Source organism: Kogia breviceps, chromosome 13 (assembly GCF_026419965.1).
Source record: "Kogia breviceps isolate mKogBre1 chromosome 13, mKogBre1 haplotype 1, whole genome shotgun sequence".
NCBI classification, from domain to species: Eukaryota; Metazoa; Chordata; class Mammalia; order Artiodactyla; family Physeteridae; genus Kogia; species Kogia breviceps.
In genome coordinates this window covers 11,281,060-11,308,908 of record NC_081322.1, presented here as the reverse complement: position 1 = coordinate 11,308,908, position 27,849 = coordinate 11,281,060, and the positions used below count along the sequence as shown (strand labels likewise).

The 27,849-nt window shown below is 39.7% G+C and overlaps 1 protein-coding gene across 14 annotated transcripts in view; it reads left to right on the top strand.

Annotated features, from left to right (window-relative positions):
* The first annotated feature begins 8,533 nt into the window (after window positions 1-8,533).
* Window positions 8,534-27,849, top strand: part of FAM135A (family with sequence similarity 135 member A) — a 122,421-nt gene continuing 103,105 nt past the window's right edge. For 5 of the 14 annotated variants that reach the window (XM_067011382.1, XM_067011381.1, XM_067011376.1 and 2 more), the window contains exons 1-3: window positions 8,534-8,824; window positions 23,726-23,815; window positions 25,229-25,344. Coding sequence is in view for 7 of the 14 variants with exons in the window: in XM_067011377.1 (XP_066867478.1) it covers window positions 8,733-8,824 (92 nt within the window). In the remaining 7 variants the exon portion in view is untranslated. Of the gene's footprint in view, window positions 8,825-14,438; window positions 14,513-23,725; window positions 23,816-25,228; window positions 25,345-27,849 lie in introns of those variants that run through there. The other 9 variants (XM_059083826.2, XM_067011383.1, XM_067011378.1 and 6 more) reach the window with 6 other exon arrangements.

Here is a 27,849-nt window from a genome sequence, read left to right as displayed (position 1 = left end):
CATCTGGCGAGGGCCCACTTCCTGGTTCATTGATGGCATCTTTTCACTGTGCGCTCTCATAGCAGAAGGGACAAGGTAGCTTTCTTGGGCTACTTTTATAAGGGCACTAATCCTATTCATGAGGGCAGAGCCCACATGACCTAAGCACCTCCCAAAGTCCCCACCTCCTAATACCAGCACCTTCAGGGCTGGATTTCAACATATAAATTTTGGAGAGGACACAGACATTCTACCATAGCAGTTGTATAGTACAGCATCTAGAAAAAGTGGAAGGAATCTCAGGCAGGGGTAAGAAAGTGAACCCAAGTGCCAACACTGAAATACGACCAGTTTAGCTAAAATAAAGGCTAAGTTGGAAAGGTAGGTAAGTTCTAACTTGTGAAAGGTGCTTAAGAAAAATCTAATGAACATCTGCTCAGGCCAGAATGGAGTACCAAGGACTGGATTTACTACTCCTCTGGCCACCCACCATTTCCTGTATAAAGCAACTAGAAGAATTTTTTTTTTTTTTTTTTTTTTTTTTTTTTTGGTACGCGGGCCTCTCACTGTTGTGGCCTCTCCCGTTGCGGAGCACAGGCTCCGGACGCGCAGGCTCAGCGGCCACGGCTCACGGGCCCAGCCGCTCCGCGGCACGTGGGATCCTCCCGGACCGGGGCACGAACCCGTATTCCCTGCATCGGCAGGCGGACTCTCAACCACTGAGCCACCAGGGAAGCCCTACCCTCAAATATTTTGAAACTAAATACTATACTTTTAAATATCCCATGGGTTAAAGATGGAATGAAATGGGAGATTAGAAAGTATTTTTAACAGAATGAAAATGAAAACAAACTCAATCAAAATTTGTGGGATAAAGCTAAGGCAGTATTTAGAGGGGAAAAATCATACTACTAAACACCTATACAGAAAAGAAAAAAAGTTCTCAAATTATACATTTTCAATTAAGAAACTAGAATAAGAACAGAGTTCAGAAATAGACATACATATATCAACACGATTTTTCAACGAAGGTGTGAAGGCAATTCCATGGATAAAGAATAGTCTTTTTGAGTCAAGTACCACAGTGTTCATTGCAGCTCTATTTACAATAGTCAGGACATGGAAGCAACCTAAGTATCCATCAACAGATGAATGGATAAAGAAGATGTGGCACATATATACAATGGAATATTACTCAGCCATAAAAAGAAATGAAACTGAGTTATTTGTAATGAGGTGGATAGACGTGGAATCTGTCATACAGAGTGAAGTAAGTCAGAAGGATAAAAACAAATACCGTATGCTAACACATATATATGGAATCTAAAAAAAAAAAAATGTCATGAAGAGATTAGTGGTAGGATGGGAATAAAATACAGACCTACTAGAGCATGGACTTGAGGATATGGGGAGGGGGAAGGGTAAGCTGTGACAATGTGAGAGAGTGGCAGGGACATATACACACTACCAAATGTAAATTAGATAGCTAGTGGGAAGCAGCCACATAGCACAGGGAGTTCACCTCTGTGCTTTGTGACCACCTGGAGGGGTGGGATAGGGAGGGTTGGAGGGAGGGTGACAAAAGAGGGAAGAGTTATGGGAACATATGTATATGTATAACTGATTCACTTTGTTGTAAAGGAGAAACTAACACACTATTGTAAAACAGTTATACTCAAATAAAGATATTAAAAAAAAAAAAACCCATAGCATAATGTGTGAAAGATTTAAACAAACACTTCACCAAAGTTACATGATGCCAAAAACCTCATGACAAACATGCTCCCTCCAGACATTAGTTATAAGAGAAATGTACATTAAAACCACAGTAAGATATCATTATATACTTATTAGGATACTAGCATTAAAAAGATTGACCATACCATGTTGAGGAGGATGTAAAGTAACTGAAACTTTCAAACACTGCTTGTGGGAATGTAAATTAGTACAATCAGTGGGAAAACAGTTTGACTGTTTCTTCAAAAATTAAACATACACCTACCATATGACCCATTCATTCCATTCCTGGGTATTATCCAAGAGAAATGAAAGTATTGATATATGTCCATACAAGTACATGTAAAAACATTCATTGCAGCTTTGTTTGTAATAGTCCAAAACTGGATCACGCCACCACCACCACCAGTTTGTACATTGATGCCCTTAACCCCCAGCAAGACTGTATTTGGAGACAGGACTTTTAGGAGGTATTTAAGGTTAAATGAGGTCAAAAGGGTGGGACCCTAGTCCAATAGGATTAGTGGTCTTGTATGAAGAGGAAGAGATCCCTCTTTCTCTCTCCACCATGTAAGGACACAACAAGAAGGCAGCCTTCTGCAAGCTAAGAACAAAGCTCTCACCAGGAACTAAACAGGCCAGCACCTTGATCTTGGACTTCCCAGCCTCCAGAACTGTAGGAATTCAATTTCTGTTGTCTAAGCCACCCAGTCTATGGTGTTTTGTTATGGCAGCCAGAGCTGACTAATCCAGTGTACTACTACTGAATAGTAAAAAGCAGTGAATTATTGGTATGTGCAACAACATGGGTGAATCTCAAAATAATTGTGCTGAGTGAAAGAAGTCAGACAAAAGAGTAGGCATTGTATGATTGATTCCATTCATATAAAATTCTAGAAAATGAAATCTATCCTATAGTGAAATAAAGTAGTTTGGTGCTTGCCTAAGGATAGGCATGAGTAGGGAAGGGGACAGGATACAGGGTTACAAAGAGGCTCAAGGAAACTTCTCATGCTCGTGAATATGTTCATTATCTTGATTATGGTGATGATTTTACAAGCATCAACGTACCAAATTGTACATGGTAAATAAGTGCAGTTTTTGTCAACTGTATCTCAATAAACTATTTTTAAAACCTAATAAAGTTTTGCTTTAGCACTTGTAAAATTTTCACCTACAAATTTCAATCTTGACAATACACTATTTATACGATCATTTTAAACCAGCGAAAAATCAGTAGAAGATATTTTTTACAGGAGTAACTTAATAAAATCCTCTGTCAGCTTTTAATTCCTACATTCTACATGGTGATAAAGCAAGAAAAAAAAGCAACTGCCAAGAACATTTTCCCTTAACTTGTAAAAGCAAGTACAAAGGCATATGTTCTCTTAAAGGAGTTTCTACAAATAGAATCACCCAAAAGCTAGCTATTTTCTCATCTCCCAGATCACTTTAAACTACTTTTTTTCTGAATAATTCGAAAATAGTGGTAGCTTTTAAAAACAATGGAAATAATGAATGAAATTCATATTTCCTAATACAAAGAAGCTTTTATTTTCAATACCCGAGACAAATTTGGCCAGCTGTTACACATTTCAAATAAATCTAAGGATAAATAAATTTGGTAGTTACCCAAGAAAAAAATAAAACATAATGACAACTATAATACTGAAAAATGATTTTATTGTAGTTTTTTTTTTTTCTATTGCATTCCCATCAATGTTTCCAATGAAGAAACTAAGACGTGGAAAGAAGAGTTTTCCACTGAAGACATTTTAAACATATGAAGTTAATTTTGCATACTCTATGGTCTGCAAATTGACATGGGAGTTTAGAATTGTATCTGTTGCTTTTCAAGAGGAAATTAAACACTAATTATGGACACATTATAAGTTCTATTCATCTCTTAATCTTCCATGACTTCTCATTATTCCTGCCAGTGCCAGGAATAATCAGAAATGTCTACCTTTTTTTTTTTTTTTTGTAAAAGATCTTTGTAATAATTTCACAACATTCTCGTGAAGCAGCTTCTTATTATGATACCCAACTTACAGATCAGGAAGCTAGAAAAGAAAGTTATGCAAAGGTATAAGGTCACAGATATTAGAAAACTGTTTTGATTTTTTGATTATGTGTTCAATCCATAAAGTTGCAAATACAGCTGTGAGATTCTGGGCTTAGGTAAATGGGAGGGTAGGAGGGTCATTAACAGACACTAGAAGGTTGGTAGGGAGATGGAGCTGTGTGTGATGGGGAAAGGAGAGCAGGATGAGTCTGGGATGTGTTGAGTAACAGGAGTCGACAGGATACCTCAGTGACAGGGCCTGATATGAAGCAGAAAGAAGTTTTGTGACTGGAGTTAAGGATCAGGACTTGAGATAAAAATGCGTGAGTCATTAGAAGAGTGAGATATTTGCCCTAATATGTTTGCTATCACAGATCAAATGCCAACTAGTATAAATATCTTTTTAAAAATCATGTTACGCTTCTAGCATATGAGGAAGAGAAGAATTCAGAAATCATTTCATTACTGTCACATGATGCTAGATAATTATACTTCACAGGAATGATTCAGTGAGATGGTGGTGGGGGGACACCTTCTGTCTGACAGATTCTCTCTGAGTGATCCAAGCAGACACTCTGTCTTTAGGAAATCCAGATAATCGGAGCTACAACCAAGGAGTCACTGTTTACCCCTTTCACACTGTACAGCAAACGCTTGTTTGTATTTTAATCGATTATGTAGCTATCAAGGTTTTCTTTTCTGTAATATCATCTTTAAAGTCTGTGTACATTAAAAAAACTATCATTTAACATAGATTCAAACCTCTTTTTCTTTAATACATTTGCTAGCTTTGAACTTAGAAGAATATACTATATAAAGTCTTCTTTCACTCCCCTCACCAAAAGCCCAGCTCTCCGAGTTTCCCTCTCAGAAGCAATCAACATTATCAGTTTAAAAAGCAAGAGAGAAAGAAAGAAGGAAAGGAAGGAAGGAAGGAAGAAAACTTTTTTTTTTGAGGGTTTGCTATTACATTACAGGGAAGAAAAACTTGGTAATTGAGTTTTATATTGTGATTCCTCCAGAATGACCATGGCTATTAAGTCATGAAATAATGTTATGACATTAAGTTGTGAAGTAATACATTTGTCCTTCTGGTTTGTAGTTGTTACTAAACCATGAAGGAAGTCCTGTAATGAAACTGTTTTTTTGCCCCATCTCATATTTGTTAAGATTATATAACATTTAAAAAAAACTTACCTTGAATACCGTGGGCACTTTCCCAAATGTCTGCAAATGATTAAATCAAGACAACAGTGACTGTCCCAGAAGGAATACTCCAGTTAAGAGAATACTACAGTAAAGTTAGAAGGGTTTAGTAAAGATTCAAATACGTTCTATGCCAAAGTGAAATCATGTAAACCATAGATAGTAAACCACAGGATAGAAAAGATTCCAACTTTGCATCCTTTGAGCATGCATGGCTTGGATAGAAAATGACACATATAACATAAAACTTAGTTTAAACGTTAAGTGGGTTAAACGTGACACAAAAATGTTAATTAGCAGCATAGAGGCTGACTCAAAACCTTGGGAGATAAATGGGAAGTAAATTTAGAGTCACACATTTTCTAAAAGACTTTAGATACCATACAATCTGTTTCTCTTGTTATGAGAGAAACTGAGACCTAGAGAAGGTAGGATTACACAGATTACACAGACTCTTCAGATTACACAGTGTATTGCAGATCTAGAACTTGAACCAGGTAAACTGACGCCTAGATCAACGCATTCTGCACTCTAATAGTCTGTATGTCAGGAGATATCATAGTTTTTCTAATTTTAAGAGAGTATTCTGTATTCTTCTATTGACAAATCATTTCCAGGAAGACTTATCTAAACCTCTAGGTTAGTTAGAAGGGAGCTCCTTTTCTGGACTCCTAAGCAACCTTCTGCCTACCCCAATTTTAACTCCTTGGTACAACTTTTTGACTTTTGAGGTGCCTGTCTCCCCTTACTAGACTGTAAACTCCCTGAGAGTTAGGAGTGACTCTTAAACCTCCCGTACCCTAGTAACTAGCACAGTGCTTGGCATACGTTGACTAGGTAATGAAAATACTAAATTGATCTTTCCTTGAAATCCTTCAAATGCTCACCATGATCTGATCTTTGCCTGGTTCTCTAGCATCACACCCCCAAATTGTGGCACCAATTGCTTAGTCTTAGTTCTGTGCAAAGATCAGTTTCTTGTTGCGTGGTTTTGTTCAAGCAATCTTTTCCCCCTCTATTCCTCCTCCCCCCTCCCCACCCCCATACACACATATATTCCACTCCATTAACTCTCTGGAATCATTTCCTCCTGGAAGTCTTTCTTGACTCATGACCTCTCCCAACCTAAATTGGATTAATCCTCTTCTGAGCTCCAGTAGTTCCCTGTGCACACATCTCTGCACTACACATATCACATCATAAAGCAGTTATGTAAACACTCCAACCAAGTTCTGTTTTATTCATGTTGGTATCCTCCAAGATTAGTATATTCTCTGGCACATAGATGTTTTAAAAATGTGATTTGAACAAAAAGAATACATTAATAGGGAAGGAATCTTGGCACAGGGTGAATTTTAGGGAAGACATAGATATAGAACTGCAAACTATTGTATATTCAGGACATTTTCCTAAGAGATCCAGAGCTAAAAAAAAAAAAAGAAGAAAAGAAAAACAATAGGAAAAGGCCTTCAGTTGTGAGTCTACAACTCAAATCGCAAAACAAAAAAACCTTAACATGTAAGGATAGTAAAATGCTATTTGGCCATTTTTTAAAAAGACAGAGATTAGGAACCAGGAAAGCAAGCCATTCATGCAAATGCTAATATACTGGTTATCATAGGGTAACAAGGCACTTACAGTCATGTTAACAAGACATAGTAACACAAAGAAACACCAGAGGTTAAATTATATTAAAAACCTGTCCCCAAAATGGTGTAGGCCAGGGGTCCCCAACTCTTGGGCCACAGACTGGCACCGGTCCGTGACCTGTTAGTAACCAGGCCACACAGCAGGAGGTGAGCAGCGGGCCAGCAAGTGAAGCTGCATCTGTATTTACAGCCGCTCCCCATGGCTCGCATAACCGCCTGAGCTCCGCCTCCTGTCAGATCAACTGCGGCATTAGATTCTCATAGGAGCGCGAACCCTACCGTGAACTGTGCATTCGAGCGAGCTAGGTCGCGCGCTCCTTGTGAGAATCTAACGCCTGATGATCTGAGGTGGAGCCGAGGCGGTGATGCCAGTGCTGGGGCGTGGCTGCAGATACAGATGATCATTAGCAGAGGTTTGACTGCACAGGGACCATCATAAATCAACTGCTTGCAGACTCATATCAAAACCCGATCTGTGAGTGGCAAGTGACAAGCTGCATCTTACGGAGTAGACTGGACATAAGCAACACACGTCGGGGGTCACTGTCCCCATCGCCCCCAGATGGGACCATCTAGTTGCAGGAAAACAAGCTCAGGGCTCCCACTGATTCTGCATTATGGTGAGTTGTATAATTAGTTCATTACGTATTACAGTGTAATAATAGAAATAAAGTGAACAATAAATGTAATGCACTTGAATCATCCCGAAACCCTCCACCCAGGTCTGTGGAAAAATTGTCTTCCAGAAAACTGGTCCCTGGTGCTAAAAAGGTTGGGGACTGCTGGTCTAAGCTACAAGGCATCGGTTTTATCCCCAAATCAGTGCACAAAGCTTTTTCTTTCCAATTCATTTTTATTGTGGTAAAATATACATAAAATTTACCATGTTAACCACTTTTTTTGTTGAAGTATAGTTGACTTATAATGTGTTAGTTTCAGGTGCACAGCAAAGTGATTCAGATTTTTATATATATATATATATATATTTTTCAGATTCTTTTCCTTTACAGGTTATTATAAAATATTGACTATAATTCCCTGTGCTATACAGTAGGTCCTTACTGCTTATCTGTTTTATATATATATAGTAGTGTATATATGCTGATCCCAAACTCCTAATTTATCTCTCCCCCAGCCCCATTTTAAGCACTTTTAAAAGTGCAGTTCAGTGCTATTAAGCACACTCATATTGTTATACACCCTCACCACTATCCACCCCCCTCAGTTGTAAAACACCCGCCGCAGCCGCAACTTCCTTCTTTTCAACTTTGCTTTTGTAACACACTGAGCTTTCCGCACCACAAAAGGTTCTTCTGGGTTAGGTTCAGAAACTGGGGTGAGTGAAGTAGATCACTTAAGGATTATCCTTCACGGGCTCCGTTCATGGAACCTAAGGGGTACATTCACTTCGTCCTCCAGCCCTTTTCGGCATCAGTAACCGAGCAGTAACCATAGCAACACGGACACCTCCCCCCTCAAACGCAGCAACCGAGTCTCCAACGGCAGCTGTCCCTTCCCTTCCTGCTGCGCAGAGTGAGCAGCGCGGGGACCCGGCTCTTCATCCCGGACCGCAGGCAGGAGGTGAGAAAGAGAGAAGAACGAAGGACGCTGTGAGAAATACAGCTCAAGTCCCCGGATCCCCTTTCCTCGCCAGCCGCTGGGTGCCTACCGCAAGGCATTCACCCTTCTCACACCCGCAGTTGGGCAGTTCCAAGATGCTCGCGCTTTTTATTGACGCAAACCTCCCGTTCTCGCGGGAGCTTGGGAGAGGGAGCCCAATAGGGCGGACGGAGCTCTCGAAATCTCAGTCGGCGATGGAGCTGGAGCGGCTGCCAGGGCGCTCGGAGCACGCGGGGGGCGGGGCGCAGGCCTGAGGGGCGGGGCCTCGCTTGGAGAGGGGAGGGCGGACGGGGGCGGGGCCGCGCGGCGGGACCTGTGGCTCCCAGGTAGCGCAGCCGGCCGGGCTCCCTCGGGACCGGGCGACTGCGCATGCTCGCTGGCCGCGCTGGGCCGCTCGTCGGGCGGCGTTGACGAGCCGGCTCCTCCGCGGCGGAGGTTGTGGTGCTACGATGGCTGTGTGAGGGGCCCGCGGCGGGATGGTGCTGACCCGGGCGGGGCCGCCTTCTTGCAGCGACACCACGGGCTCTTTCGTCCGACGGGCGGCGGCGGAGGCCGAGCCGGGCGAGAGGTGAGCCGCCGACGTCCTCCCGTCCCAGCTCGCGACCCCCGCGACCCCCTCCTTGTCCTTCCCGCGGGCCCGGTGGGAAGCGGCCTCCTCTGCGCCCGGTCCGCCCTCGCCGCTCTGGCCCTCACCGGCCGCTCGGGTGGGAGCCGGCGCCGGGCGGCTGAAGGTCGGCAGGGACGGCGGTGCGGACGCGCTCGGGGTGCGGAGCCGCTGTCGCCGTGCCCTCACTCCTGCCCCCACCCACCCGGTGCCCCCGGCCCCCCGGCCTCGGCCCCCGCCCCGCACTTCTCCTGCCCGCCCCCCGTGCGCCCCCGCCTGCCCTTCGCCCTCTGCGCATCCTTGCGCCTCGCTCCCGCCCGTGACCCCTCGCGGATCCGCTCTTCATCCCCGGTGGTCCCCCGTGGGAGGCGGGGTACCCCTTGCGCGCCTGGACTTCTCTCCCCCTCCCCCCGTGCATCCCTGGGCCGGCTCTTCCCTTACCGGCCAGGCTTCCTTACTCCGCCGCCTCTGTCGTTGCTCCCTTGGCCCTCTGCTCTTCCCATCAACCGCCTTCGGTACTTCACCTTCTCTCTCTCGTGTGAGTTTCCGACGGTGTGTTTGTCTTTAGCATCGCTCTGTGCTGGAGTTCGTTCTGCGCCCCTCTCGCTGCCTGAATCCTTCCCTCTCGGTCCCTACTTCATTGCTTCCGTTTGACGGCCCCTGTCCTCCAGTCTTTCTCCATCCTGATCCTCTACTCTCTAATCTTGATATTTTTTTTCTCTAAAACTTTCTTTTTTTCTGTTTGCATAGGTCGAGCCTCTTAATGCCAATCCGTTTTACTTCTTATTAAATCTCTGAAGAATTCTAGTCTCTTTTACTTTCTACCTAAACCAGGTATCCAATCAGTATACTTAGTTCAGTTGACAATTAAATAAAATCTCTTCCTTTTCTTTCTTCACTGACTGGAAGTATCACCAAAAGAGTGACAGTAGCAATAACCTGTTACACTTACTGATAGTAGCTTTAATTTTTAAGAATTGTGTTTGCCTGAGTCAAGAGAAGCCACTTGAGGACAAGAGTTGATGAAAATATAAAGGCTGACCTCCAAACATAAGGTTAAACTTTGGAGATCTTATTGTCCTTCGGGAAATACAGTTGTCCAAGAACTAGTCTTAAATGAAATTTAACAAATTAAAAAAAATAAAATTAGTTATTAATTTGATATTTTATACATTTGCTATTGCAACTGATTGCATCGTTTTTGTGATGGTCTCTGTAATAAACGCATGGTTTTTACTAACTTACAGAATTAGTGTCCTTACTAAAGGACTAACTTTTTGAATTGGGTAAAAGAACTTTCTAAACAGTTGTGGAGGTTTTTTCCTCCACTTCATGGTGATCAAGATTTGGCTTACAAAAAACTTCTCTATGTAAATAATGTAGGATCTTATTTTGAAGGCGCGTGCGGAAGCAGTCACTCTCGGTGAAGTTTGTATTTATTCTAGGGCCGAATTATGTATTTCATTATGGAATCTCAAAGCAGTCCACAAACAGTAAATTCTTCCTTACGTTGTCTGTGTCAGGTAGGAATTAAAATTTTCTGTTTCTGTTGTACAGAAGGGAAGCACCAAGACAAAAAATGTGTAGTCCCTTATTTGAAGTTATATGAGAGGTAAAAGTAGAAGGAGACACTGTTTAGGGTCTGAGATGGTGAAACCACATTTCTTTTGGACGAACCAGCAGTTATTGTGTATGGTAGGAGGTGATAAACTCCTCAGCTTTTAAGATTTTAAAAATGATTTTTCCAATGCAAATAGAGATAAGTGCTGCTTCTGAAGGAAGTCTTCCCATCTTTCAAAGGCAAGTCTTTCTTTTTCTAGGTAGCTATTCATTAAAAAAGTAAATTCTTAAAAATTCCTCTTGGTATTTATAGTGAGTTGATTCTGTGCTCTTAGAAATTAAAATAAAGATTCATGGTGGACAGCGGGCACAGGGCTAGAAATCAGAAGATCTGCACTCTTCTGATGAGTCATAGCATTAGTATGTAGAAATCACTTAACCTCTATACCTCGGATGTGTCTCCCTGTAATACGTGGGGTAGAGAGGTGGCTGGCTACCCACTAATCTTTCAAAAGCAAAGTAAGCCCTAATCATTTAAACATGCTTAGGGCCACCACAGGCAAAAATTGCAATATAAACTCTTAATTTTTATCTCTTTTAGACTATGTCGTAAGTATAATTGAATGCTTAAATCCCAGATCACTACAATTTAGATGTTTTTTTAAAATTTCAGACTTATGTGAAAAGTTTAGTAGCATGTGCCATGAACTGTGGACTAGTTTAGTGTTCATATGCAGTGAAACAGCCATTGCAGCATTCAGTATGTTTGCTGAATATGTAAAGTTAGGTTTACATAAACTGAAAAAGTAAAGTTAACAGGATTTTGGTTACATAAATTTCTGTTGTCTTATATTTTATCTTTGCTGTGATGTAGACCCTTGAGAATGGAGGTTTTTTAGGGGATAGAAAGGGCAAGGATTTCCTTTGCTTTGATTCAAAGTATAAAAAAACCGTTTGAAAAGTAAGTAAGAAAAAACTGCTTAAAAGTGAGTTTTGTGATATGTTCATTGTGTGTTTAAATAAATGGATGGAGATGGGAGTGTGTAGATCTGAAGTGAGTAGTGTATCGTTTGTTTTTTTTCCTTGAGTTGTCAGGAAGAAGGTTTAGAAATGAATATGAGTAAGAAGCAGAGTGGTAATACAGAAAAAAGTGTTCCTAATGGACCCAGGGGATTTTCAGAAAAATCAGAGCGCAGGTTGTTTGGCAGGTCTAGATTTTTCAGGGAAATAGAGTGGAACGACTTCACAGTGAGTTTTACCATTTTATTTTCAAAGATTGCCACTTTTAACAGGTTCATACTTGGTTATCAATGATGTGCTAAATTTAATAACAATTAACCTCTTTTTTCTTAATGGAAATATAAAAGTGTCAGGTCCTTTTGACTTAGGAATTATAAATATTATTTCCATTTGAGAAAACTGAGGCTTAGAGAGTCTGAATTAGAATCCAGGTTACCTGGATCTGTTACCAAAGCTAACGGTATACTGAAGAAAGCAGGAAAGCAGAAGCTGTTAAGAAAACATTGTTAGTTTCTTGGAATATTTTTTAGAGAGAGGATTGTGCTTTCTGTTCTGATTCTGAGTTCTCTGTTGAGATAACTAGTAAGATGAAATATATTCAGAATGTTGGGCGGATCCCTGAACTAGGTAATAGATAATGATTGTGGTTCTTTCTGAATTTCTCTTTATGTTAAAAGGAGTAACTAGTTTTGGTACTTTGGGCTATTCTGGGATTTTTAAGATATATAATAACATGATATATTCAAAGGCGTTCTCTATTATGTTACTGGCAGGTTTGTTTTGTGGCATATACAACTGAAAAGTTTATATGAACTGCTCTTAATAAATTAAATCCGATTTTCCATGTAATGTCAAAAGTTTCTTTTACCAAGTGTCCCATAATGAGCAAGAAAAGTTGTTTCTCAGTTTCTTTCCTTCATTCATGTAGTAAGTCAATCATTGAAATACTCTCAGAAGTTACTGACATTCTTTCTACATTATGTTTAAAAATTATTTTTTCTATGGATTTTCTATCATATTAATACAGTTATCCAAAATTAGCAATGTTCTAAGAGTGCTTCTTAATCTAAGTGTGAGTTCTAAGATGAGTAATAATAGTATATTTCTCTTTTATTAGACACAACTGCTTAAACCCAAATTTTTAAGAAATCAGAAGATAGCAATGCCTTTAAACCAGATTTTGTATTTGTGGGTGTGAGGAATTTGAAGATTTCATGATTTGGGAATAATGTTGATTACATGGAAAATTGAATGTAGTTAATTTATCAAGTGTAATTTTTTCATCAATATTGCATTCTGATTTCAGGTTTTCTTGTAGTAGGGGCATATTTATCTCATGGCTTGATGACTACTGAATCTATTTCCTAAAACAAGGTGTAGACATTAGAATTATACAAGTTTAAATATAGGCCATGAAGTTTGACACTTTTGAGGTATTTGTCCTCTTTTCATTATTTTCTAACTGTGTGACCTCGGATAAGTTATGTAAACTTTTTACTCCTTAGTTTCTTCACCTGTAAAATGGAGTAATAATAGCTCTTTCAGATTTTTATGAGAATTAGATGCAGTAATAAAAGCTACTGGTATAAGAGTAAGTAATCCAAAAAGTTTTGAGTGTTCATATTTGGTTTGTATTTGATATTGCCATTTGGTCTATATTTGGTATCAACAGGGACACGTATAGCTTTTCAAAATATAATTTGTCTATCAAGCTATTTTGCTTATCTTTCCTTTGGAGGATTTTCCTCCTACCCTCTCCCCAGAAGAGAAGAACTCAGTACTCTATTCTCTTCTTAAAAATGTCTATAATTAGTGCATATGGTATGTGGCCCTCAGGAGTTCGTTCTGATGAGTGATGAGTAGCAGCAAAATGTTCTAGGCTGGTGATTTTCCTCACTTTACATGTCCCCTTCACTCTAGTGGTTCTCTTAAGCGCATCTTCGTTGAGAATCACATTTTAAGATGAGAGATGTCACCGATGAAAGGGTGTTGTGTGTGTGAATAATTGTGGCGGCAAGAAGAAGGTTAGACGCTGTCTGAGTGGTGGTGAGCCTCGGAGTCAAGAGTGCCGGGCGGCTTGGCTCTTGTCGAGTAGGGTATAATCCAGGGACTTAGCATGCTCAGCCCCTGAAATAGGGAGCTTCCAGAGCTGGGCAGGGTGTCGAGGCCTCAGCCAGCCCTAAAGGGAACTGAATGTCAATCAAGAAACAAGACCACAGGCCAGATATTGAGACTGAACCAAGCAACGCAGACTTGACCGGCTTAGGTGGCCAGAATTACACCAGAAAGCAGGGTGAGAGGCGCAAGACTAGTACAGGTGTCACCGGCTGGTTGTTTTCAGTTTATGGCTGTCTGGCTTGAATTGGTCAAGATTAGCTCAAGGACTGTGAGGGCCAGACCCTTGTGGACTGGAGTTCTCCTGTGCCCTAGGTGAGTGGTCCTTGGGAAAGGTGGCGCTGAGCATACTTTCGCCAAGAGATGCATCTTCCTACTCTCCTTGGTTTGCTACAGAACTTGAGTGTTACAGGAGTCTTTTATTATTCTCAAGGTTATGAGACAGCATTCTGAAGGCTTCCTGTTTATTCATGGGAGAAGGCCTCCCAAATGGACTCAAAATTGACTAACTAGTATTAAATGGATTGAGTTAACCTCCTTCTAGATCTAGAGGATTTCTTTGTTACCATCGTATTCCTACTTAACAAACTTGAATTTAACTGTACATGTTTGATGCCCTCCCCTACACTGGTCCCAGATCCCAAATGTCAGTCTCAGTCCCCAGATATCTGTCATGGTGTGAGTCCCTCATCTGGTTGGGCTTGCATTTGATGTTCCTTCATTTGGTATCAGTTCCTATGTGTCTATCATAATGTGAGCATCTCACTATACTGAGTGTGAACATTTAAAGATGAATAGATTTTTGTACACTATGGACCCTCAGTGCAAGTTTACTACATTATCTAGCGTTCATCTGAAGAACCAGTGATTTTTTTTTCTAAAGCCAGAAGAAAAAGTGAATGTGCTTTATTCATTGAGAAATGATGTACTGATTGCCAACATGGAGCCTTTCTAAGGGTAAGTTGGTCCATACGTATTTTTTACCTTATGTGGTATCTTTAGACCTAACATCTGCATACAATTGGGCACCATTATTTGGACGGTCAGTATTACAGGCTCTGAACCCATTTGTCCCATGGCTGCTGACTTGGGAATGGAATTCAGAAGCTGGAGCCGTTGGCTCCATAATTGATAAAAGTGGTGCCTTTATTTCTTAGGTTGACAAAAGGAGTGTCTGGAATCTCCAGTTTATTCAGCTTCTTACCCTCGGCCTTAGGAGAAAGAATATCCTCAGAACATCTATTTTGGGCTCATAGTTCAAGAGTCAAGACTGTTAGCTCTTTGATTTCTGAGAAAGGAACTCATCATCGCCTGTGGTCTCTAGTCTTTTTTAAGGAACCTCTGAACTAACTGTGCCTCTTAGTTTCGGATATTTCTGTGTCCTCTTTTAGGTTTCTGAAACACTCAGGAGTTCAGGCTAAGCTCAAAATGTTTAGCTATTGTTTCAGGATGGGTATTGGTGGTGCAGGAGCATCTCCCACATTTTTCCAGGTATCCACGCCCAGACTCCTCTTTGCAGATACCGGAGGCCTCAGCTGATCCGATGGGATCACAGAATCCCTGAGAATCCCTGGTCTTGGAAGCTAGGCACAGTGTTTATGCACCCAGCACTGTTTCTGGGGCAGTTACTGTGCACTCTAGTGATTAAGGAGTTGGCTTGGCATTCCTAGACTAAGCTCCAGTAGAAATATGTGAGATACGTGTAATTAGACATGTCCTAGGAGCTACATTTTAAAAAATAAAAACAAACTGATAAAATTAATTTGTATAGTATATTTTATTTAATCCAACATATCCAAAATATTATTTCAAGATGTGATCAATATAAAAAACACATTAATGAGACATTTACATTCTTTTTCTGTACTAAGTCTTTGAAACCCAGTATGTGCTTTACATTTACAGTATATCTCAGTACACTCATCTTTAGCACTTAAAGTAAAATACAGCCCTATCAAAACAATAAAGTTATGTTTAATGAAAAAATGTCTACACTGCTTCAGTGTTTGGATGTAAATGTAAACGAATTAAAAATTTTAAATTCAGTTCCTTGGTTCACACTAGTCGCATTTCTGTTGTTCAGTAGCCATTGTGGCTGCTGGCCGCCATGTGGGATGTAGCGACTCTTGAGGGCCAAGGCCGTCTTCCAGTCTGGTAGGTGACCGCATTCCTCTGGGAGTGCCTTTCCCTGAGGTGTTACAGGGGATTGTCGGGTTTGACTGTCAGAGAAATCCCTCTTCAGACCTAAGAGCCTTTGTGCATACGTTTCTCACTTAGTATCAGGGGAAGTTCCTGTTTGAGGTTCCCCTGTGGTGTCTTTGGATTGAGGTTTGTAGTTTACGCAGCTCAGTTCTTTCTTAGGGACCTAGGAAATGGCCCAGGCAGGGACTCTTCTTGAACAGACCTCTCAAGTTATTCTGTTTAGGCTACTTTGCCAGGGCCAGGAGAGCAGAGTGGACAGTCTCAGGTAAGCCAGGGTTCCCATAGCTTCAGAGGCCCAGATGAAAGTGACAGATATGAGCTGTCTAGCAGACTGTGCAAGAGGCCATGAAGCTCACAGCTTCCAGTGGTGCAGGGAGTTCCTGGCAGTGGAGAGTCTCCCAGGCAGGTCTGGGTAAAAGGAAAGGCTTCCTCTCTTCAATTTCTTTCCTCCTTGAGAGAGGACAGGCCAGGATTTCCCTCTTTCATGAAAGATTCTTTACCTGATGAACTGAGTGGCATGAGAATCTGTAGAAGTCAGACATTGCAAACTTTGAATGAATTTGTCCTGTAGAGGAATTTGATTTTCACTATACAGGTTTTGTTCTGTTTGTGTTTGTTTGTTTGTTTTTGTTGTTTTAATTTAATTTAATTTAATTTATTTTTGGCTGCGTTGGGTCTTCGTTGTTGTGCATGGGCTTTCTCTAGTTGCAACGAGCAGGGGCTACTCTTCATTGCAGTGAGCAGGCCTCTCATTGCGGTGGCTTCTCTTGTTGCAGAGCATGGGGTCTCGGCACGCGGGCTCAGTAGTTGTGGCACAAGGGCTTCAGTAGTTGTGGCACAAGGGCTTCAGTAGTTGTGGCTCGCAGGCTCTAGAGTGCAGGCTCAGTAGTTGTGGCACACGGGCTTAGTTGCTCCACAGCATGTGGGATCTTCCCGGACCAGGGCTCAAACCCATGTCCCCTGCATTGGCAGGCGGATTCTTAACCACTGCGCCAGCAGGGAAGCCCCTGTGTTTGTTTTTTAACTAGCTGGCAACATCAAAAATTTAGGAGAAATTTAGGTGAAAACCTTTAGGAAAAACATTTTCAATATCTTATTGGAAATTTAGAAGCCTCTGATGGTGCTGGGCCAGCAAGGATTGTGTGGACCTTAGTAGCAGTTACTCCCTATGATGGGAAGAGCGGTTTATGAGGAGAGGGTCCCCCTGGACTCTGAGAGTGCTCTGAATTTTTCTTTCCTTTGTTTTTTGCCTACTCTCCGTTTCCTTTAGTCTCTTCTCCTTTGAATTTTTTTCTTCTACCAACATATAAAAACAAAAATAATTCTTTTTTGTTCTTTGTGGGGGGAATGAAAAATAGATTTATCAGTATTACTGTGTATATATCTGTACATGTATGTTTCTACTTAGGGAATAATCAGTAAAAAGGGGTGAATTGAGGAAAATTAGGCATCAACAAAAAAACAAAAAGCACAGCAGGATATGAGACGAAAAGTGAAGGAAATTGCTAACAGATCTTGGACTTACACTGGTAAAGGAATTTTATCATAAAAGTTTATTCATGCAAGACTGTTTTCAGTACATCAGTGTAATGATTCCTTTCTTCAAGTCGGTTGGGTTTAAATAGGAGAAAAATACTAATAGTTGATATTTATGGAACATTTAAAGCTAATTTATTAAGTGTTCCTTAAAATCTTAAATTAAGTGCCTGCCGTGTGGCAGGCAGTGGGGTACAGCTGTGAACAGAGTAGTCAGAATTTCCTGCCTTCATGAAGCTTACATTTTCCTGGGGAGAATAAAGACTACTAAGTAGAATCTTTGGTTTGTTAAATGGAGATTAGTGCTGAGGAGAAAAAATAAAGGAGGAAAGAGATAGGGTGTGTCAGGAGAGAGAGTCCTGTTTTAGAGGGTGTGGCCCGGAAAAACCTATTTGAGAAGTTAACGTTTGAATCAAGGCTAGGAGGAGTAGAGTGAGTCCTTTGGATATTCTGGAGGGAAGGTGTTCCCGGAAACCACTGCAAATGCCCTGAAGCAGGAATCTCTTTGGTGTGCGTGGGGAATAGCAAGGAAACCACGTGACTGGAGTGGGTGTACTGGAAGGAGATGAGAACAGAGAAGTGATGGAAGATCCAGATTCTGTAAGGTTGTCATACAAGCCATTGTAAGGCACTACTGCTGAACGTGGTGGGAGGCCGTTTGGGGTTTGAATCAGAACAAAGAGAGACAATTTGAATTATTTTCAAATAATATATGGCATTATATAGCATTTTATATTATTATTGTATATAATTATATAACATAATTATTAATCAATATATGTAATACATAATATGAAGGATCATCTGCCTTCCTCTTTGAAAATAGCATGGGGGGGGATGTATTACTTAGGGTATAGGTTAGGTACAGTTGCTGTAATAAAGAGTTATAAGACATAAAAGTCTGAACAGTCTAGATAAGTTCGACATCTGTGCTCTATGAAACCATTCAGGAATCCAGAATCTTTCCATCTTTCTGTTTACCATTCTTCAGGTTTTGTCCTAATCTGTGTGGTGAATACTGGGTCACTATTAATAAGGTATTCTGGCCTGTAAAAAAAGGGAAGCAGTGAAGTCCAGGGCAAAGAATTTCCTTTTAAACAAATGAGGCAGACGTTGCATATATTACTTCAGTTTGCAGTCCACAGAAAGGATCGATTGGCCACACTTGCCTCAAGGGTGGTTGGGAAACGTAGTCTCAGGCTGGGTGACCATAGAGCAGTGAGGAAGAGGAAAACAGAAATGACAAGTAGTTGACCACAGTCTTGCAGTTTGGCACCAAATATCCATGTGTATCCTTCATCCTACCTATTGAAAACACTCCAGCTCCCTTCCCCAGGAGACAACCCAGGTGCAATCCTCTTGTTGCACTAATCCAACTAAGCGATCAGTACTTCCTGTCAGATCCGCAAGTCCAGTGACCTGTAGACAAAACACAGTTATTTGTTCCTCCCTTACCTCTCCTACATACACTGAACATATCATGGTGAATCAGAAACAGGAAAAGAATAATAAAATTTTCCATTTGGGTAAGTAAACAATGAGAGACACATAGAGGTCTCTGGTTGAGAGTAATGCTGGGCAGTAATGGTATAGCATCTGTTATCCTTAGTTCTGCTTTCTGGTAAGAATGCCTATATTCATTACACTCTGACCCCAGTCTTTGCTGTCTGGGTGTTTCTTCCTTACGTTAACCTCCATGACCACATCTGAAGTTGGTATTGAAAATTTCCCAACTTTGGAGGGTATATAGCTTTCATAGTCAGTTTCCTGCTACTGCAGGCTTGCTATCCTGCAAGTGACATGGTCACAGGTGTTTGTAGGTTAGCTTATAATTTCTCTGACAAATACAATTCTCTCAAAAATATAGTAGGATTCTTTTATGTCTGTCTCCATTCCGTTCTGGTGCCAATGACTATAGCAAAACTGTTTCCTGGTGTAGTTCTTAAGCCTGCCTTACTTACTGCTGTCTGTGTGCTGACCACTTTATCTCATTCTAATGGCCACTGTCTTGAAGCCGTCTGAAACAGCAGGCAGTGGGGCGTGGGATGGCAGCACCCTAAAATATAATCTTAGCCGCAGCAGTAGATTCCTTTATTTCATCAAGAAGTCTTAAAAGTTCTCCGAAAAATGCCATTGGTAATTTGATAGGGATTGCATTAAATCTGTAGATTGCCTTGGGTAGTGTGGTCATTTTAACAGTATTGATTTGTCCAATCCAAGAACAAGGTGTATCTTTCCATCTGTTTGTGTTGACTTCAGTTTCTTTTGTCAGCATCTTATAGTTTTCTGAGTGCAGGTCTTTTGCCTCCTTAGGTAGGTTTATTCCTAGGCATTTTATTCTGTTTGAAGTGATGGTAAATGGGATTGTTTCCTTAATTTCTCTTTCTGATAGTTAATTGTTAGTCTGTAGAAATGCAACAGATTTCTGTATATTAATTTTGTATCCTGCAACTTTACTGAATTCATTGATGAGCTCTAGTAGTTTTCTGGTAGCATCTTTAGTGTTCTCTAGAACAAAAAATTTTAAGACTTGTGTGGAAACACAAAAGACCCCAAATATGCAAAACAATCTTGAGAAAGAAGAGCAGAGCTGGAGGAATCACACTCCCTGACTTCATACTATACTACAGTGCTACAGTAATCAAAACAGTATGGTACTGGCACAAAAACAGACACATAGATGGATGGAACAGGATAGAAAGCCCATAAATAAACCCCACACTCTTATGGTCAATTCATCTATGACAAAAGAGGGAATATACAGGGGAGAAAAGACAGTCTCTTTAATAAGTGGTGCTGTGAAAACTGGACAACTGCATGTAAAAAAAATGAAATTGGAACATTCTCTAACACCATATACATTTAGGATTAAAGACCTAAATGTAAGACTGAATGCTATAAAACTCCTAGAGGAAAATGTAGGCAGAACACTCTTGGACATAAATCATAGCAATATTTTTTAGATCCATCTCCTAGAGTAATAGAAATAAAAGCAAAAATAAACAAATGGGACCTAATCAAACAAGAAGTTTCTGCACAGTAAAGGAAACCATAAAAAAAAAAAAGAAAAAAAAAGGCAGTCTACAAAATGGGAGAAAATATTTGCAAATGATGCAACTGGCAAGGGCTTAATTTCCAAAATATACAGCTCATACAACTCAACAACAAAAAAACAAACAACTCAATCGAAAAATGGGCAGAAGACCTAAGTAGACATTGCTCCAAACAAGACATTGCAGATGGCCAATAGACACATGAAAAGATGCTCAACATTGCCAATTATTAGAGAAATGCAAACCAAAACCTCAATGAGGTACCACCTTGTACTGGTCAGAATGACCATCATTAAAAATCTGCAAATAACAAATGCTGGAGAGGGTGTGGAGAAAAGGGAACCCTCCTCACTGTTGGTGGGAATGTAAGTTGATGCAGCCACTATGGAAAACAGTATGGAGGTTCCTCAGAAAACTAAAAATAGAATTACCATATGATCCAGCAATCCCACTCCTGGGAATATATCTGGAGAAAACCATCATTTGAAAAGGTACATGTACCCCTATATTCATAGCAGCACTGTTTACAGTAGCCAAAATATGGAAATGACCTAAATATCCATTGACAGATGAATGAATAAAGAAGATGTGGTATGTATATACAGTGAAATACTACTCAGCCATAAAAAATGAATGAAATAATGCCATTTGCAGCAACATGGATGGACCTAGAGATTATCATGTTAAATGAAGTAAGTGAGACAGAGGAAGAAAAATATCATATGGTATCACTTATATGTGGAATCTAAAAAAATGTTACAAGTGAACTTATTTACAAAACAGAAATAGGCTCACAGACATAGAAAACAAGTTTATGGTTACCAAAGGGGAAAGAGGGGGGAGGGATAAATTAGGTTGGGATTAGGAGATACAAAAACTGCTATATATAACATAGATAAACAGCAAGGACCTATTGTATAGCACAGGGAACTATGTTCAATGTCTTGTAATAAAGTATAGCGGAAAAGAGTCTGAAAAAGAATATATATATGTAACTGAATCACTTTGCTGTACACCTGAAGCTAATACAACATTGTAAATCAACTATGCACCAATAAAAATTTGTTTGTTTTGAAAAATAGAGTCTTAATAGACGTCTTTGAGAAAAGTACTAATCATCTTATCTCCTGATAATGCAGGTACTAAGGACTCACATCTCTATATTTCCTTCCATCTTACCTTGCAAACTGCCCAGTTCTTGCCTGAGTAAATGCAGCAAAGAACCACTGACACACACAAATATTGTGGTTCTTTTCATCTACTTTCCCTGAAGTTCTGGGCTTTTTATGGGCACCAAGTTCTGTAAGTTAGTGTAGGCAACAGTTTATGGAATGTTTTGCTCCATTATAACCAGGGTCACCATTATTCTAGTAGTATCTGTTTTCCTGTTGCCTGCTACCCAGTGACTTAGCCAGTGCCACATATTTTAGGATTTTGTGGCAGTACTCTAATTTTGGTATTAATTTTTGGGTTAAGGAAAAGGCTGCTGTAAAGGGATCCAAAAGTAAAATGGCTTAAATGAGAAAAAAGTTTGTTTCTTGCCCAGATAACAGGCCTACTAATTTAGGTGGTAGGGCTGCTATATTCCATGAAGGAAATGAAGACACTAGACGGGTAGCTACCAGAATGTTGGATCTGGGGCTCAGATCCTCAGCCTTGTTTTAACCATTGTGCAGTACTTATATATATTTATCTCTTCCTGGTGGCTATTGAGCGCTTTGAGGTGTTGGGAACTTAGCTGTGCCTTGATCTCTTGCATTTCCTAGCTTATAGTAAGTGTTCAATAAATGTTCAAATGAATGAATACCTGTTTTATATCTGAGTAAGTTAAGGCATAGAGACCTAAGCAAGCTTGAGTCACAGGGCTGGAACATGATCTGAACCCTGCACACAAGAATATATGTACAGGAGAAGCTGTCTTAGAGAGGAGGCTACTTCCATGAAATGGGGCATATCTTATATAAAGTAGTATCATTTTGATCTCCTTAGGAATAGTTACTGTAAAAATCCTTTGATATGATTATTAAGGTTTAAAATAACAGTTATGGAAGGTGGTAAAGTCTATATCTGTATGATGGAGAGAAGAAAAAACTGTATGAAGAAGAGAGAATGTGGTCTTTATTCTAACATTTTTAGTACCTAAATAATTATACCAAGGGCAAAGGACTTTTTTTAAATTTAAGCAATAAATATTTGGAGTGTGAAAAAACTATCCATAGCATATCCAGGCAACCTTTTTCGTCAAAATATTTTAAATAGCTCATAGCAGACGTGTGTATGTATATACACACACATTTCACATATCTGTGTGTGGATGTGTGTGAAGTTTCAGAAATCACTCCACCAAGGGAAATACATATTTTTTAAATTAATTTTTATAGGAGTATAGTTGCTTTACGATGTTGTGTTAATTTCTACTGTACAGCAAAATGAATCAACTATATATATATATATATATATATATATATATATATATATGTATATCCCCTCCCTTTCGGACTTCCTTCCCATTTAGGTCATCACAGCACATTAAGAAGAGTTCCCTGTGCTGTACAGTAGGTTCTCATTAATTATTTATTTTATACATAGTATCAATAGTGTATATGTGTCAATCCCAATCTCCCAGTTCCTCCCACCCCCGCCTTTCCCCCCTTGGTGTCCATACATTTGTTCTCTACATCTGTGTCTCTATTTCTGTTTTGCAAACCGGTTCATCTATACCATTTTTCTAGATTCCACATATATGCATTAATATACGATATTTGTTTTTCTCTTTCTGACTTACTTTACTCTGTATGACAGTCTCCATCCACGTCTCTAAAAGTGACCCAATTTTGTTCCTTTTATGACCCAGCAATCCCACTACTGGACATATACCCAGAGAAAACCATAATTAAAAAAGATATATGCACCCCAGTGTTCATAGCAGCACTATTTACAATAGCCAGGACATGGAAGCAACCTAAATGTCCATCGACAGAGGAATGGATAAAGAAGATGTGGTATATATATACAATGGAATATTACTCTGGAATTACATAATTTAAAATGGTGAATTTACATCTTAAAAATTAATACGCTTATACTGTTTTGGGTATTCATGAAGATTGTTTCTAACTCACTGAACTCAGAAAGCACTCCTTTATTATTGTACTTTGAAGTATATACAAGTGAAGCATAACAAAGATATAATAGTTTATATTTATATGTGAAACTTTGAATGAAAACATCTCTAAAACTTATTCCTAAGCCTTATGGAGGATATGGATCTTTTAGATAAGTTGAAAGTACTAAGTAACTAACAAAGCATAGGTTTCCTGAAAATGGACATTTTTATGTCTGCTATTTTGTTTGAGATGTTATTTTTTCTTTCTCATAGGGGGAACAATATTTTTTTAGCAAGCATCAGTAACTGGAAATACAACATTGGTTATTTAATGATATTAAAATGAAGTTTTGATCAGCAGAGGTAAGAATATGGCATTTAATTCATAATAGATCAAAATACTTGCCAGATTTTTATGAAGAACTATTTTAAGAACTGTGAAGGGTCTGAGAATTTATCCCACTTGCAAAGTAACAAGTTAGCCTGCTGCAGCGCCATGGATGTGGGCAGGAGACATGAGGTTCCTGGATCAGAGAAAATGATAGTTTATATGCATGGCAATAGCAGTGGCTACAGTATGAGGTCCCCTGCGTAAGAGTAGCTTGAGTTATGGAGAGGACCCCTGAACTGAGGAACCCAGATCTTTTATGATGGACAATGAGCCTGCTGACTTATGCCTCAGGGGAGACTTTATCACATGGCACAGTAAATAGATCTGCCCTTAATTCCAGTATGAGACACTGTCTCTGACTCCTAAGACTGTTTGCTAAACATATGTCCTTGAAAAATAGTCCAGAATAAAGACAGTCAGTGTCTCTGCTTGCAAGACGTGCAGAAACACAAGACTCTCAGAATTGTCTTTCAACACTCTCTTACTCCAAACTGCTTTTTAAAGCATGTGTCACTGATAAGGATAATTGTAATAATGCTTTTTTGAAATAGTGTGAAGATGGAAACCACTGAAATACCCAACAGCAGGAGATTTCTTAAATTATAACATTCACAATATAATAGTTATTAACTAGGTATTCATCAAAAAAGTGAAATACACAGGTTATAAAATGTACATGTAGTTTGATCCTACTTTTATAGAAATTGTACACATGTACACACGTAGGAAGAATATATACCAAAGTATGTATTTCATTGGATAGAATTGTGAATGTTTTTTTCTTTGTTTGCTTGTCTATTTTTTTTAACCTCTTGAAAATGAACACTTTAGGCTTTTGTAATGAGGGAAAATTTTTTTTTTGAAATTTAAAAATGAACAGTCAGTTAAGAACTTCACCTGACAGAGAAAAAGCTTCATGAATTTAAATGGGAATTAAAGAATGTTAATTCTTTTGTTTTGACTCTGAAGTTGCCTTTCTATGCAATGTAGAACTAGAAGAGAATAATTAGGTAGCTTAATTTTTTCTTCAAAAGTTACTGTTTTATTTACGATAAAGTCAGAAGTTACTTTTAGCATTTTGCTATGTTATTTATTATCACATAGTTGTCACGAAGGGAAACAAATCTTAGAAAATGCATTCTAACAGGGCATATCTTCTAGAGTAGTGCTATTTAGTAAGTATTTCATTAGTAAGTGTATTTAGTGAGTATAGATTCTGGTGCTACATAGTCTGGTCAGGCTAACTTAGGAGCACTGTATTAATTAGCTTCATTTTCATTTCCTGCCTATGTGTCATACTCTGAAATATGTTTAATATTAGTGATTTTGTAAGTTGGCATTTTTATTGTGCTTCTCATGATTTTTTTTTCCCTTCTTTAACCAAGGTGCTGTTACCAGATTTGTCTTCTGAGTATAAATTAAAAATGACTGAAGTTCAAGCAATGGTAGAATTCTCCGTGGAGCTAAACAAGTTCTACAATGTGGATTTATTTCAGAGAGGGTTTGTATTTTAATGTGAAAATTATATATTTTGCATAAGATAAATTGTACAGTTTTCATTTAAATTTAATTATATATTTTAGTTCCACCATATATAAGGAAAACAATGAGCTATGTTCAACTATTTTCTCAGAGAAATTTTATTTCTAAATGTATATTTGAGTATATTCACATGGATTTAATGATAATGCTGGATATATTTAACGTGTGTTTTATGAATTTGTATTGAGCATTGAGAGGATTTTAATAAAAATGTTTAAGATCTAATTTCTGCTTTTTAAAAGCTAACAGTGTGGGGGGAAAATAAAACATATATACACAAAGCACAAAATGTTGTAGGAACACAAAATATTGACTCCTCAAATGGTATATATAGAAAATGCTCCAGGAATCAGAAGAGAAAGATATCTTTCTGGGCTCGTACGTTAGGAAAAGCATAATGGAGGGATAGGATCAAGGTATGGATAAGATTGATAGGCAGAGGATAAGGTGAAAGACCCTCTTAGTAGGAGAGTGCATCATGAATCAAGTCTCGGAAACAGGGAAGAACAGGTTATTTTAAAGAGTAGTAGGAGGTTGGATATTCTCTAGTAGAATTGTGAAAAGATAGTAAAGAGAGGAGAGGTTATGTTTGTGAAGATGTCTGGAGGGATTTGGGTAGCCGTTGATGGTTGCCCAGGAAGGATGAAATTGTCACTGTTATTACAATCGGCACTTACTGACATGATGAAGAGCGTGGTGATGTTAGATGGATGGTCGTGTAGAAGAAAGAGGCTCAGGGAGCAGTGTGGAGGTGCTCACGATGTCTCAACATACAAACCTGAATTCCTGTGCTGGCAGTGGTAGCGGTGGGGCTGTGACCAACCGGGGTAGGATGAGAGAAATCTTCTGTTTGTCTGTCTGTCTTGGCTTTGCCATCTTGTTGGAAAAAACAGACAGCTGTGCTCTGCTCTGCTCCACGTGGTCTCTCAGGACTTGTTCTCATGGCAGAGGCAGGAGTCCAAGAAAGAGAGCAGAAGTTGCAGGATCCCTTGTATTGGCACACTTGTTTCCTCACTGCATTCTGCTGGCTAAGCAAGTTACAAGGCCAGGCCAGGTCTGGGTTGGTGGCTCTTTGGCCAGTGAAACGCACTGTAAGACTTTGGGGATTCTGTATGTCTGATATAGTCCATTCCATGCTCTGAAACCCACACCCACGATTGTTTATTGAGACACGACTACTCTCTCAATGAATCACTACTATCTGGAGGTCAGAATTCTGTGGGATCACGCCCTTTAACTTCCTAAGAGCCTTTTTGTCAAGCTGAGAATGTCTGCTTAGGCACTGCCCTTAACTCCTTTTGAGATCTAAGAAAGGGATTTACAGCCACTCCCTTGATTAGATCTTTGTAAGCAGTTTTATTTTCCTCCCCAGGAAGTCTTGGTTCCTCTAGATTCTGCTTGTAAAATGATCAGGTCTTTCTTTAGCTCATCTCTTTCTTACAAAACCTTACTACCCTTGCTAGGAGCAACCAGGTGACGTTTCCAACATTCTGCCAGGAAGTTCGCTTGCTCGAGTCCAAAAGTTTCTTAGGTACAGTGTCTGACTTCTTCTGAGTTACTGTTTGAAAGCATACTGACCAAAAGTTTATCACTACAAAACATGCGTCACTGTTTTTTAAGTCTCCTATAGTTTCCGCATTATTTTTCTTGCCTCTGTAACTGTAACTAACCATTACTTTGGTCGCAGAGTCAGTGCCACATATTTTAAGTTTTGTAAATAATGCAGCTGACAACAAACACAAAGCCTCAGTGGCATCACAGCAGTAAGCATTTATTTTTGCTCACAAATCTGTGGATCAGCTGAACGGTTCTGCTGATCTGGGCTGGCCTGGTTCACCTTGGCTGGGCTCGTGAATTCACAGTCAGCTGGCAGGGTGCTACCTGGTGCAGAATGGCTCCACCTGGGCGCACTCAGCTCTGCTTTATCATCTCTCATCCTCCAGCTTATTCTCATAGAGGAGGCAGGGGTCCAAAGAGAGAGAAAGAAACTGTACAAGAAGACGTCTTAAGACCTAGGCTTGGAACTAGCTTACTGTTATCTCTGCCACATTGTACTGCCCAAAACAAGCCATAAGGCCAGCCCGGATTCAAGGGATGGGGAACTACACTCCACTTTTTAATGGGAGTCTCATTGCGAGAGTGTGGATACAGGGGTGGAGGAAGAAATTGAGGACATTTTAAAGTCAGTTTACCACACACTTTAGCATCTTTTGGTTTTTGTTATTAATTTCTGTGAGGTATTTTGGGGAACAAAGAGTAGGATTTAATGAGTGACTCCATGTGGAGGATGATGCAGAGACAGAAAAAGCATTAAAAAATATGTGTGTGGAGGGTGAATTTACATGATCTCTAGGATTACCTTGAAATAGCTCAGCAAAGAAAACAATGAATATCTGAATCAAATACGGCAAAACCTTTTTCACAGATGAGAAATGGGCAGTGCGATATGGGTGCACTGTTCTAC